At 40.7% G+C, this 14,310-nt stretch overlaps 1 protein-coding gene across 2 annotated transcripts in view; it reads left to right on the forward strand.

Moving 5' to 3' along the window:
- The window catches only part of dync2h1 (dynein cytoplasmic 2 heavy chain 1), a 413,286-nt gene that overhangs the window by 196,101 nt on the left and 202,875 nt on the right, over positions 1-14,310 (forward strand). For both annotated transcript variants that reach the window (XM_033022666.1, XM_033022665.1), the window contains exons 63-65: positions 3,221-3,362; positions 5,236-5,345; positions 9,252-9,350. In XM_033022666.1, coding sequence (XP_032878557.1) covers positions 3,221-3,362; positions 5,236-5,345; positions 9,252-9,350 — 351 coding nt within the window. The remainder of the gene's footprint in view (positions 1-3,220; positions 3,363-5,235; positions 5,346-9,251; positions 9,351-14,310) is intronic.

Genomic DNA, 14,310 nt, shown 5'->3' on the forward strand with positions numbered 1-14,310 from the left:
GCTTTGGGATCCCATTGTGACGTCATTTTAACGTGGCTGATGGGCAGGGCTAGTGGAAAAGTGGTTTGAAAAGTTTTTTGTAAAGTTTAAAATGTCAATAACATAAAATGTAATATCAATCTGAACAAATCTTGCCACAGCACATCACAGGACAATGGTGAGTAAGGTGGGCCACAAATCAGAGTGCTATCGTGTACGGTTTTGGTGGGGTTTTGGGATATCACATCCACACACGCACGCACGCATGCACACAAACATGATGAAAATTTTAGTAATATACTAGACTAAGTGCAGACCGGTTGGGTCTGCTCCCCCAATGCAATATTCCACCACTCACCCATTCCCCCAACGCAACCCATTCCCCCAACGCAATATTCCACCACTCACCCATAACCTCTAACTGCGCAGGCGCGGCTCATTTCCCCTCATCCCCATCACTCCCTCCCCCTCCTCTTCATCCTCCCTCTTCTTTCCCCTCTTTTCCTCCCCTTCCCCAATCCCTCCCTCACCTCTCCCTCCCTCTCCGTTCCCCTACCCTCAGTCACTCCCTCCCTCCCTCCCTGCATAACTCATCTCCCCTCCCTACCCCCCCAATCCCTCTATCCCCCACCTCCCCCTATTCCCCCACTGTCCCCCCTTACCTCCCCCACTGCCCTCCTCACCCTCGATTCCCTAATCCCTACCACCCCCACTCCCTCCCTCCTCTCCCTCTATTCCCCCTCCTGCCCCACTCTCCCTCCTTACCTCCCCCACTTTCGCTCCTCTCTCTCCCTACCTCCTCCTCTCCCGCAATCCCCCCACCCTACCTCCTCACCTCTCCAGGATCTTTCCCCTCTCCTCCTCCCCTACCCACCACTCCCTGCCTCTCCTTTCCCCTGCCCTCAGTCACTCCCTCCCTCCCTCCCTTCATAACTCCTCTCCCCACCCTACACCATCCCATCCCTCTATCCCTCACCTCCCCCTATCCTCCCAATATCCCTCCTCACCTCCCCCACTGCCCTCTCCCTCCATTCCCCACTCCCTACCTTCCACACTCCCCCCTCCTCTCCCTCTATTCCCCCTTCTCCATCACCAGACAAGAGATAGAAACAAACTGAAAAAAGAGGAAGAGATAGATTTCTCTGTGGATCTCCGTGCATGCGTGTTTTTTTAAAGATTTTTAAACCTTAATAACTTTAAAAATATACCATCAATCAGAACATAACTTATTACCCTTGTAGCATAGAAGAATGGTGAGTAAGGTGGCGAAAAATTGTAGTGCGATCCCGTACCGTTTTTACGCAAATAGAAAAAAACGCAAAACCGGTAGAGCATAAGGGAAGATTGTTAGAGATAGATTAGACAGACAGACAGACAGACAGACAGACAGACAGATTCCTGTTTATGAAAAATGTTGCTTTGCATTCTAATACAGTGACCCAATCTTCTCTTTCATTAAGACTACAGTTCCAAATAGTGAGTGAGTCAAGATTATCATCTCAACGTTGAATAATTATATAAAAATTGAAATTCACTATAATCTTAACAAAATCGGTTGGTCTGCTGTGCTAATCTAATGGATGGATGGATTTCTAATTACTAAATCATTGATTGACTACCAAGGATGGATAGGAATGTGGGAGGTGATTGCAATCTGAACTGCTTTGGTGTTATGGATTAGAGCAAAGAAGCCTACTCCTCCTGCACTCTTAGCCCTTGTCTGCTCATCTCCCCTCCTCCTTTCGCTGCATTTTAAAACCTGCTTGTCACATTTCTGATGAAAGGCCAAATAACAAGTGCTTTTCTCCATTGATAAACTTCCTCATATGCATCTTCTACTGCATGCAGAACCTTCCAAATGCATCTGATAGTAAATCCTAATCACTAATCTTTGTAGTGCAAACAGAAAATGCAGCCAAAACTCAGTTGATCAGACAGCACCTCTGGGAACCATTTAACTTTTCAGGTCTGGGACTCTACATCAGAACTTTGCAATTTGAATTCTAATGACAGGACCCAGCCTGAAATGTTATTTATTTTTCTTTTTTCTCAGGTGCTAACTGATTTGCTGAATTTTAACTGTATTTCTTGTTTGTATCTCAGATTTCCGGCATTCACAATTTTCTTTTTGATTTCCATCCATCTCTCCCATGCTTGGATAAATACAAAAAGCTAGAGTAACTCAGCGGGACAGGCAGCATCTCTGGAGAGAAGGAATGGGTGACGTTTTGGGTCGAGACCCTTCTCCAACGCTTAGGATGGCCTATAAACTTGACTCCAGTTCAAATAATCAACCTTATTTTAATTAATAGTTTTCAAATTTCCTCACATTCAAAGACCTAAACACACATTACACTTAACAGCTTTTTTCCCGTGGTCTGATCCTTCTCTTTATTGTATCATCTGAGGCATATCCTTAATTCCTCGTGCTCTTTGGACAGGAATGATCTTATCTTTTTGTACTTTTTGATTATAAACATTTTTTTGCGAACTTCAGTGCATTTTATCAAAATCAACTGCTTGAATCATGCCTTCAACTTTCTCCATGAAATGCAATTGCACCTTTTAATACCTTAAAGGTGTTTCCAAAATCATAGGTGTACATAAATAAAAAGCATTTAAATAAACAGATTGTCAAATTGGATGCCTCACGGTTATTAAATCTTAGCGATATCCTTGTGAATAAGCCTAGTGCATACCGATGAAAGAAAAAAAGTTCCTTTTAGAAATACATTTAAATTAAATTTCCGCATAATCTTTTGAAAGATATATCAATTTGAAACATGATAAAGGTTAAATTGGTCTTGGGGCTTTAATATTAACTTTTTTGAAGATGCAACATTGAATTTGAATTTTATAAACCATAAATTACCTGGATTTTATAATGAACTGGTCTCACTTTAGTTTTAACTGATCTTATCCTGCGAAGCACTAACATTATTGCATTTTGTATTAGGATTGAAAGATGAAAAGATAGATACGGTCCAAGTGTCCATTAGTTTCCATTATAATGGTGTAAATGTCATATGAAGATTATATTGTGCTCAGCTGTGGTTTTTAGCTAGACCAACAGTGCCGCTCCCAGCCAGGGTTTCCCAGTCTGCATATTAAATTGTCTGCCGGGTGACATCATGAGAATTCAGTATTGAATGATGAAAGCTTGACCAATTTCACAGAGCGGCTTGAGGCAGGAAAAATGTAGTAAATGAATTTTCAATGTTTAAAAAAACATTTTTTCTAGGTTGCAGAGATTACAGAAGAGTTGAATACTTTGCCAAAGAGGGCACAATTAGCTGCTGCTTTTATCACCTATTTGTCTGCAGCTCAAGAAGATCAGAGAAAAGCCAGTTTGGAGGAATGGATTAAATCATCAGGCCTTCAAAGTAAATATCGTATATGTTATTACATTTGTAATCAGATGATTTTACATGTTGTAGAAACACATTCATTCTGTCCTTGGTTGAAATAGTCCTAAAACATTTAATTATATTTCACTTATTTAGTTTTAGTTGTAGAGATACAGCATGGAAACAGGCCCGATACCCCATGGAGTCCATGCTGACCATCGTTCACACAGTTCTATGTTATCCCTCTTTCTCATCCGCTCCCTGCACATTGGGGTCAATTAACCCACAAACCCACATGTCTTTGGGATGTGGGAGGAAACCAGACCACGTGGAGGAAACCTATGGGATCACAGGAGAATGTGCAAACTCCACACAAACAGCCTGATAAATATTGTAAATACTATACAATAATATAAATTATAAATACATTATATATAATATTTAAATAAAATATGATTAAATATTATTCCAGAAACCAGAAAGAATAGAATGAACTGCTTGTTTTTTGTGTGAACTTGTTACCAACATTTTCAAACAGATGACTTCAGAATATTGTACTTATAAATGACTGTGCTGAACCATTACTTACTAGTAAGTACTAGAAAAACTTTAGAGATTCCATTACTTCAAGAGTAAATTTATGATTTGAACGATGCAAAATTATTGATTCACTTGAACTAAATTTTTCTATATTCAGTGGCATACATAGGCAGTTATCCTGAACATGGGGATGTAAGTAGTTTTTATTCATCATGTAGTCTCGCTACATATCCTATCATTGTCAGAAATAAGGACATGTTGTGACTACATTTAAGCACCTGCTGTCAGATGGAAGTATTACTTATTGCTTCTTTTGACCAGGATCCTGCGTAGCAGTTCCTTCATAAGCATTGCTTGTTCAATTATTTAGATATAATTAACTAGAATTAGCCTCACTGAGAGGAGGTTATATATGGGAAGATACTGATGTGGATATCCAAAGCAATGAATAGTTTTGATAAGTAATCTAGGGAAAATTATATCCAGTGAAAGAGAGTTCAATAACTGGAATACAGAGATTTAAGATGATTGTTCAGAGAACCAGAGGCAAAATAGAAACTCTTTCTTCTATGCATTGTTAGTATGGTTTGGACTATGTTGCTTAAAAGCTTCAAATTCAACAATGTTCAAAAATTTGAATAATTTTAAAAAAGACCTCCATTTATACATTTTAATGTTTTGAATAAATAATTTCCAGGATAATAGGGAAAGAACAGGGTGATGAGATGAATTGGAGAGCTTAATCAAAGAGCCAGCACTGAGACTGAGGATATTTATTAATCATCTCATTATATGCTTATATGTGCCAGCTGAGAATAAACAGTCAGATATTACATTCTCACCAATGTGCAAAGAAAATTAGCCCTTTGGAAAACTTTGGAAGGCAACTCTTTAGTTGTCATTCATTTCCCCCTCAACCTCTTCATTATATCTTTTGCTGAGAGTCAAGAGTGTTTTTCCTACAACTCTTAACATGACCAATAAACAGAACAATGACACGAGGAGCTCGAGAAGTTCTGATAGTAGATAAACATAAATAATAGGAGCTGGTATATTTGATATATTTGTTGTTGGAAATGTTAGAGCATTTCCATTGAATATGAAGCATAGCAGGTTGGAATGTGTAGGGAGGAACTGCAGATGCTAGTTTAAACCAAAGATAAGCACAAAAAGCTGGAGTAACTCTTTATCATCGTTACTTTTTGCATATCTTTCATTCATTGTTCTCTATCTATAGCACGTTGGAAGGTGGGGAAATGGGGACTTTAATAATGGTTATTTGAGGGGAGGGATAGATGAGATTATATGTATTTGGAAAATGAAACAAACCATGGACCACAAGTCTATTCCTTTGTATTTGTTTGCATAGAATTCGATCTCCGTCGTTTCCTCTGCACTGAAAGTGAGCAGTTGATTTGGAAGAGTGAAGGATTACCTTCTGATGACCTGTCCGTAGAGAATGCTCTTGTCATTTTACAGGTACTTTAACACACTTGTTTTCCTTGATTACAAACATTGGAATGTTACATGTTTATTCTTTAGCGATTACATCTTTCTGAGAATGCTAGTTTATACCGAAGATAGAGACAAAGTGTCTTTATGAGATTTTGAAAAAAATATATAAAAAAGGCACAAGAACTTTGGAACATCTGCAGTTTATACAAGAAAAATCCTTCAGCTGTTTTCAATCTTTTGTATATTCACGTAGTTTTCCTGTTGCATTTCCTGTTTTCTAGTTTGTAAAACGTGTTGAAATCTATTTCTACAATGTATCATTTCCATCTCAATTATTCTGCTAATAAAGGGCTTGTCCCACGAGCATGCGACTGCATGCGGCAAGCGCGACCTAACGTGGTTGCTTGAGCCGTACGGCCTCGCGGGGCCGGTCCCACTTCGATCGCCGGAGCCGTATGGAGTTGTGCGGGGCTGGTCCCGACATCGCGCGGGGCTCCGAAAAACTGACACTGTCCAAATATTCCGCGCGGCCGCTCGACGGGCGTGCGCAGCGTCTTGACGGCATACGCCTTCGCTCGAACTTCACGTCAACTCGTACGGAATCGTTCGACCTCCGCGCGGCCCCCACTTCCGGTTTGGTCGCTCTCGCCGCATGCAGTCGCATGCTGGTGGGACAGGCCCTGTACGGGGATCACTCGACCTGCGCGGCCCCTGCTTCCGGTTTGGTCGCGCTTGCCGCATGCAGTTGCATGCTCGTGGGAGGAATTCAGCGGGTCAGGCAGCATCACTGGAGTTAATGGATGGGTGACATTTCAAGTCGGGACCCTTCTTCAGATCCGTCTCCTGAGATGCTACCTGACCCGCTGTTACTCCAACACTTTGTGTCTATCTTTGGTATAAACCAGCATCTGCAGTTCTTTGTTTCTCAGTTCTTCTGCTGTTGTATACGTACAAAATTTAACTTGCAAATTATTTAATCTCCATTCATAATTACTAAACGTGCTTGCTTCATCAATCGCAAAGAAAATAAATAAAAAGAACTGAAATATGGAAAAATTGAATTTTAAAGGTAAATATTAACCCATTCCACATAGGAGTAAGATGAGAGATATTTTAGTATATAGACCACTGGACACATTTATACTGCTCATTACCGATAACTGGCTGAGGTGCCATATGGATACCTCATAAATGAATGCAAAAAGGATATTGTGTTACAGCAATTAACCCTCGATTTATTTTTAATTTGAAATGCACCAAGCCATTGTCCAAATATCTGCAAAAATGTCTTTATATTTATTTACACAGAATTTTATCTGTGCCAATAATTCTTCTATATTTCAGAAATTCTTTTTTGTTTTATTCAATGTGACTGACAAAGCAAACATGCATATTAATTACAAATATGGTTTTAATAATGGTAATAATTTTATTTTATTTACATAATTTGTATCCGTATAACAGCTGTATCCATATAACAATGCCCTATCACTGAAGCATACACTAGGCCTATCCGTGAACCCTCCAATTCCCCTCTCCAAACCTAGCGCAGTTGGTCCTCACCCTTAACAACTTCTTCGACTCCTCCCACTTCCTCCAAATCAAAGGTGTCACTATGGGCACCTGCATGGGCCCCAGCTATGCCTGCCTCTTTATAGGGTATGTTGAACAATACTTGTTTCAGACTTACACTGGCCCTATCCCTGAACTCGACCTCCGTTACATTGATGACTGCATCGGTAGTACCTCCTGCACCCATGCAGAACTCATAGACTTCACTAACTTCACCGCCAATTTCTATCCTGCACTCAGATTCACTTGGATGATCTCCGACACCTCCCTCTGCTTTGTTGATCTTACAGTGTCCAACACAGGAGATAGACTATCGACTGACGTCTATTACAAACCCACTGACTCCCACAACTATCTCGAATACATTTCTTCCCACCTTGCTTCCTGCAAAGACTATCCCAATTCCTCCGTCTACGCCACATCTGCGCTCAAGATGAGATGTTCCTTACCAGGACATCCGAGATGTCCTCATTCTTTAGGGAATGGGGATTCCCCTCTCCCATCATAGATATCCCCTCACTCGTGCCCTTGCTCCCCCTTCCATAGTTGTACCTTTCACCCGTTGCATACAAAAACATAATCTTCCCACATTTTTGCCACCTCCAATGGGATCCCACCACTAGTCAGATCTTCCCATCTCCACCCTTTTCCGCCTTCCGCAGAGACCGTCCCCTCCGCAACTCCCTAGTTAACTCATCCCTTCCCATCTAAACAACCCCCTCTCCAGGTACATTCCCTTGGAACCGCAGGAGATACAACACCTGTCACTATACCTTCTCCCTTGACTCTGTCCAGGGACCCTGTCAGCCCTTTCAGGTTAGGCAGAGGTTCACTTGCACCTCCTCCAATCTACTGTATCCGTTGTTGAAGATGTGGACTCTTAAACATCGGCGAGACCACACGTAGACTGGGCGATCATTTCGCTGAACATCTTTGCTAGACCTACCTGATCTCCTGGATGCTAAACACTTTAACTCTCCTTCCCATTCCTCTCACACTCCAAAGAAGTACAGGTTTGTAGGTTAATTGGCTTGATATAAATGTAAAATATTGTCCCTAGTGTGTGTAGTATAGTGTTAATGTGCGGGGATCACTGGTCAGCGTGGACACGGTGGGCCAAAGGGCCTGTTTCCGCGCTGTATCTTTAAACTAAACGAAACTAAAACTATAATTCAAAATGTAATACAGTCTAAGTGTTGATTTTGTCCAGCTACAAGGATGGGATTAAACCTTTTTTTTGGTTGCTTGTTCTGTTAGGTAATCATTTCTCTATTTTAAAATTCTTTGCTGTTTATTCTGTTTACTTCTTCAAAGGTATTATTGCTGTATTGACTGAATATATTATTTCTGTAATATTGGTCATACTTTTTTTATAATTTTAGCATTCACTCTTCGCAGTGGACCAATGGCTTTAATTTTTTACCATAGAAGTTTGTTACATTTGTATTCTTCTCTGGCCTCAACAATTTTCCTTGTAGCTGAAATGATCCATTTGTAACTTGATTCTGTTTATTTGAAATTATCTGTATTTTGTCATTTCATATATGAATGACTTGCTTCCAATGCAACAAATCCACTTTGCACATGCACATAAAAACTGACACTATTTATTTCCAGTTGCAGACATAAAATTTCTGATCTTGAAACTGCTGCAAGATGAATATCTATTCAATTTGTAGTATGTGTGGTTACCTCAGCAGCCAGATAATGTCTATTGACAGTTGCAGTCATTCAGTGTTTACAGTTCTGCAATATTTAAATTCACCATAAGTGTTTAATTTGATTGAAATATCTTTACAAACATTTATTTTCATGGAACGTCCGTATCTAGTGAAAACAAAGTGGAGGTATCAATCTTATTGAAAATATATTAGATTGCATAAGATTCATAACATTTAATATTTAGTTTGTAAAGCATTCATCAGCTCTAAATTATAGGTGAATATTAATTATTAACAAATTATACCATATTTAATTTGCATATTTAAATATATTGGTTCCAACATATGGAAGCCGGTTTACAGGTCTTAAATAGAAAAGGTTAAAGTTATGCTGAGATCAACAATCAATTATAGTTTAGTTTGTTGAGCTTTGCATAAACCTTTTTCAAATAAAAAATATAGCTTAGGGACTTCGAATTAGCCAAGTAAATTACACATCAGTGCATATGTTAATTGATAAAATATTATAATAGATTTTAAATGTTTTTCCATTTTCAGTTGTGATAGTTGCCAACTTGGTAGCACAGAGAAATAATTAGCTTATGTTTGCTGCATTAACATGTCTTCAAAAATGCTTATGTTTTACTTCCTCTTTCAAAATAAGTTTTTGATAACAATACTGCTTTTCTTTTCTCAGAGTAAAGTATGTCCGTTCTTAATAGATCCCTCTTCACGTGCCACTGAATGGTTAAAGCATCATCTGAAGGAGGCACGTCCAGAAGTTATTAACCAACAGGTATTCATTCTTTCGATTTTTACAATTATCTAATATAATGTATAAACGGTAGCACAGCTACACTTGGATCATAAAGGTAACTCAAGATCCTTGGAAGACCATGAAAAATATGTACATTGAAGAAACCTACGTATTTGTTCATTATCATCTACTGCCATATGATTGATAGAGTTGCTGGCAGCTAAGTTAAATGTTTCTTGTAAAATCAAAGTTTGTTTGTTCAGGATACTTAAGTTTCATAATTTTATATTTATTTCCAATTTTTTCTTTCTTTCCTTGTAAAATATTTAAAAAGACTGATTAATTTTACATTTTTTACTTAGTTTATTGTTTTTCAGTCATCACCACTGTGGCTGATGGTACACTTGAGTATATAACATTTGAAGATGCATTGATCGGGACCAAACACATAGCATGAATGCCTTGTTGCACATTATTGGGTCTAGCAGCTTGATTTCTCGCACTGACCTGCTTCAAGCGCCTTCCAAACTTGTGAAAAGGGATACCCTACCCTTCTGTTAATTGGTGATCTCTCTCGATCTTTCAATTTCTTCCATCAAGATCTCCAGTACATTGCCTCAGATAGCCTGGGCTTGCTCTCCCCCAGGTTGGGCTAAACATCACGAGTAATAGGCAAAAATGAAACAACTTGTACATTACATCTCAAAGCCAATTAGGAATGGACAATGGGCCTCTTATGTAAATGGTACATTAGAGAGATTCAGCAAGGACCAGGCCCTTTAGCCCATTGAGTCTGTGCCCAGAGTCAACATGCATTTTGCTTGAAGCTTACACTAATCCCATATTTTTATTCCCCCACATTCTTAGCAATCACCCCTAGATACAAACTCTCCTGTACATACAATGGGCAATTTACAGTGATCATTTAACCTAGAAACCCACACGTCTTTGGGATGTTGATGGAAACCAGAGCATCTGGAGGAAATCCATGTGGTCACGGGGAGAACATGTAAACTCTATTCAAACAACATCTATAAGCTATGTCATTGTGCTGCTCTCATTTAAGAGATGAAGGTGAACTTTAATGGGTAGAAGACAAATTAACATTCACCTCAACTTGCTGGCTCACACAAAAATATTTCTATGTCTTTCCACAATCTATTCGAGTTAAAAAATATTTTCTCTGAGAAATCTTATCCTATCGAGTAAATATCTCAAAAACACATCTTCTTGTAAAATCACTTTTTGTTTGTTCAAGATACTCAAGTTACATAATTTCTTATTTATTTCCCAATTTTCCTTTCTCTCTCTGTAAAATATTTTAAAAGACAGAGGTGAAAATTAAACTTTTTACTTAGTATATTATTTGTGCAAAGATTTTCAGTCTTTGTTCAGTCATCACTGTTCTGGATAACATAGAATCCCCAAGGCAGTTGATGTGGAAAGTTAAATGCCCACCATATAGATTACTCTAACTCATTGAGCAGATTTAATTTTGTTTTATTTAATCGAGGGTTGTGGGTTGCTCGGGCTGAGCTGATATTTAAATGTTCATTCCTAATTGGCTTTGAGAAGAGTTAGAAATAAAGAGTTGTGGCGGGTCGAGCCACTTTGGTCTCTAATTGGCTTAGAGATCGAGCACTCGTGTGGACCTGGCGTGATCTGGGTCGACCAATCAATGCCGACCTGGATGGACAGCAGTCGGGGTGTAGTGTACGACGGAGCTAGCCTTCACTTCACAGTCAACACGTTAACACACGCACCTTGCCCTTTTATACGAATTATTGAGCTGTATCATTTAAATATTAAACTGAGTGTTTATACAACACGTGAACCTCATCAGAGCTGACCCTGGTGATCCAAAATGGCTTCTTCGATTTCATCATGCCTGGAGGAGACAACCCAGATCAGCAGAACGCAATTTCACTCAAACTGCCCACCTTTCGGACATCACAGCCCAGGTGTGGTTTGAACAAGCCGAAGCCCAATCTCACATCCGCCAGATAACTGCCAACGTCACCAAGTACTACTACATGGTCAGTGCGGTGGACCAGGAACCCGCCAGGCGCCTCATCGATTACCTTCGCCAGCCACCAGCCGACAACAAGTACGAAGGAATCAGGACGCCCCTCAAGGACACATTATGTCTCAGCTGCCGCAACAGGGCGGCAAAACCCCTGCACATGGATGGCCTAGGCGACCGCAAACCGTCCGCGCTCATGAACGAAATGCTCGCCCTGATGGATGGACATTAGACCTGCTTCCTTTTTGAACAGGTCTTCCTCGAGCAGATGCCTGAGGACAACCTCCAGCTCCTTGCGGATGACGATTTCACCGACCCCCGACGGCTGGCAGTGCGGACGTGCTGTGGCAGGCCAAATAGCAGGGTGGAGCCACCATCAATCGGGTGGTGGCTGTGCCTTGGCAGGTCATACGGGCGGTCCCAGCATCCACGCAAGGAGCGGCAGTGACGTCGGCCACGAACGGTGCCAGCAAAGACACGTGGTGCTACTACCACCAAAGATGGGGCCCTGAGACCCGCCTATGCCGACCACCCTGCACGCATCCGGGAAACGCCTCGGCCGGCCGTCGGTAGTGGCAACTGCGGCCGGCCAAAAACACCACCTCCACTACATCTGGGATCATCATTCGGGGCAGCGTTTTCTTGTTGACACGGGAGCGGAGGTCATTGTTTTGCCTCCAACGGGCACTGATACTCGTTCCGGAAAGAAGGGACCTCCACTGACTGACGCAAACAGCGGCAACATCATAACATACGGGGTCTGCACAAACCCGCTTAACTTTAACTCCTGCCGCTTCAACTGAATCTTTAGCATCACCAACGTCTCACAATCACTGCTGGGCGCCGACTTGCTCTGGACGCACTCCCTGCTCGTCGACGTGAAAGGACACGTCTCGTTAATTCTGAGACGTTCAAGTCGATCGCCTTGTGCTACGCTAAAGTGACCGCGCCCCACCTCGGCTCGGTGACCTTCTCCAACAACGAGTATGCCAGGATCTTGGCCGAGTTCCCTGACATCATAACTCCCCAGTTCACAACGGCCAGCCCCAAGCATGGGGTGAAGCACCATATCCCCACCACCGGACCGCCACTCCATGCACACGCAGCCCGTGGGCATCCCAGCTTCACATGGTCCCCAAAGCGTTTGGGGGCTGGAGACGCTGTAGGGACTACCGCCATCTCAACGAGGCCACAACAGCATTGTGCAGCATTTAGCGCTTAACAATACAATCATAAAGTATGGAAGCAGGCTCTTCAGTTTGAGCATTCCAGTCATCAAGTGTCTGGCTCTATTAATTCTGTCCCCTTGGCCAATCAGCATATTGCAAGATTGCAAGCATTTACACCATTGCACTTTTGCCTCATTCCAAGGGGAATTGCTGCATCATTGCTATTGGATTATTGTGCGTATTTTGATCTCTTTACCCAAAAAAATATATTCTTGCCATAGAGGGGTATACTGAAGCTGAACCAGACTTTCTCCCGGGATAGCAAGATTGCCATATGAGGAAAAATTAGGTTTTTATTCACCAGGATTTAGAAGAATGGGAAAGGATGTAATTGCAACGTTTAAATTTCTGTCAGGACTTGATGTACAGGATGTGGGGAGAATGTTTCCTCTGCTGGACAGATTCAGATTACAGGGTCATAGGACAGAGATGAGGAGACATTACAATTCAGAGACCAGCTTGCTGAATTTATACAAGAAAGAGAATTTCTAGACAGAAAATCATCAAGGGGTATGAGATGAGAGCAGGAATAAGACATCAAGATGGAAGATAGGATGTGATCCTTGCTGACGGAGTAAACTCAAATGCTCTGATCCTGCTCATATTTTTTTTCTATCTTCAGACTAAATGGTTTATTTACAAGCTTTTATATCAACAAGAAATCTATTATTATCGACCATTGGGTTATCAATAGGGTCTATCTCTTATTTTCAAAATTTTCATCATCAGACTAAATGGTTTATTTTTTTAAGCCTTCTATTATGCCCTTATATTTAAGCCTTTATATTTACAAGCTCATTTTTATCATCTACCACATAATTTCCTGTAGATTTTTGTGACTATAGAAACAACAACTGACAATCATACAGAGTAATAACAATAGCTAGGAAGATTGTGTAAAGCTCATGCCCTCAACTAATGGCATTTTGTGAGTTTTGACCCACAAATGTACATGCATGTCAGGGCTGCAGCTTTTGTCCAGCAAGGGTTATTGTAGCTGCCACATCACATATTGCTGCAGGGAAGCTATTGTAATACACTGTAAAAAAAAATGTTGGCTATTATTAATCTTGACAATAATTTGCCCCGAGTCTCTTTCTCATCTGGGAAGATGTAATTTACAGAAACTGAATTTACTTGCTTGTTCATTTTCTAGCTAGATTGACTTGACAAGAACTAACTAGATGGGATGCCCTCATGTCAAGAAAGTCTCTTTTGCCATCAGAATGTTCAATAGGATCTCCAGGTCTATTCAATAAAAGGTAGTCTGTATCCTCTTTACCCTGGGAACAATGCGATTCTGACTAGCAGTGCACCAGTAAAGGAGAGAACCAGTAAAGGAGAGAACCATACAAATGCCACAGAAAATGTATTTACACTACTGACACTCATCTGATTCAAAACCTGTCTTTATCACAATCTAGTCAAAACTGCTAGTCGAAATACATTAGTAATTGTGGAAGTTGTGAAATTGAATTGTAGTACCTAATGAGGGGGATAATCGTGCTGTGCAGACGTGCATATTTTTAAATCCTGAAAACAATTTTATTGAGAAATCTGCTTACATTGTAAGCTTTTGACAATCTAATTTGAGGTTGGTGGGTATGTGGAATGAACTACCAGAGGAGGTGACTGAGGCAGAAACTATAACAACGTTTAAAATACATTTGGACAGGTACATGGATAGGAAAGGTTTAGAGGGATATGGGCCCTATGCAAGCAAGTGAGACTAGTGTAGATAGGGCAC

Source organism: Amblyraja radiata, chromosome 6 (assembly GCF_010909765.2).
Source record: "Amblyraja radiata isolate CabotCenter1 chromosome 6, sAmbRad1.1.pri, whole genome shotgun sequence".
NCBI lineage: Eukaryota > Metazoa > Chordata > Chondrichthyes > Rajiformes > Rajidae > Amblyraja > Amblyraja radiata.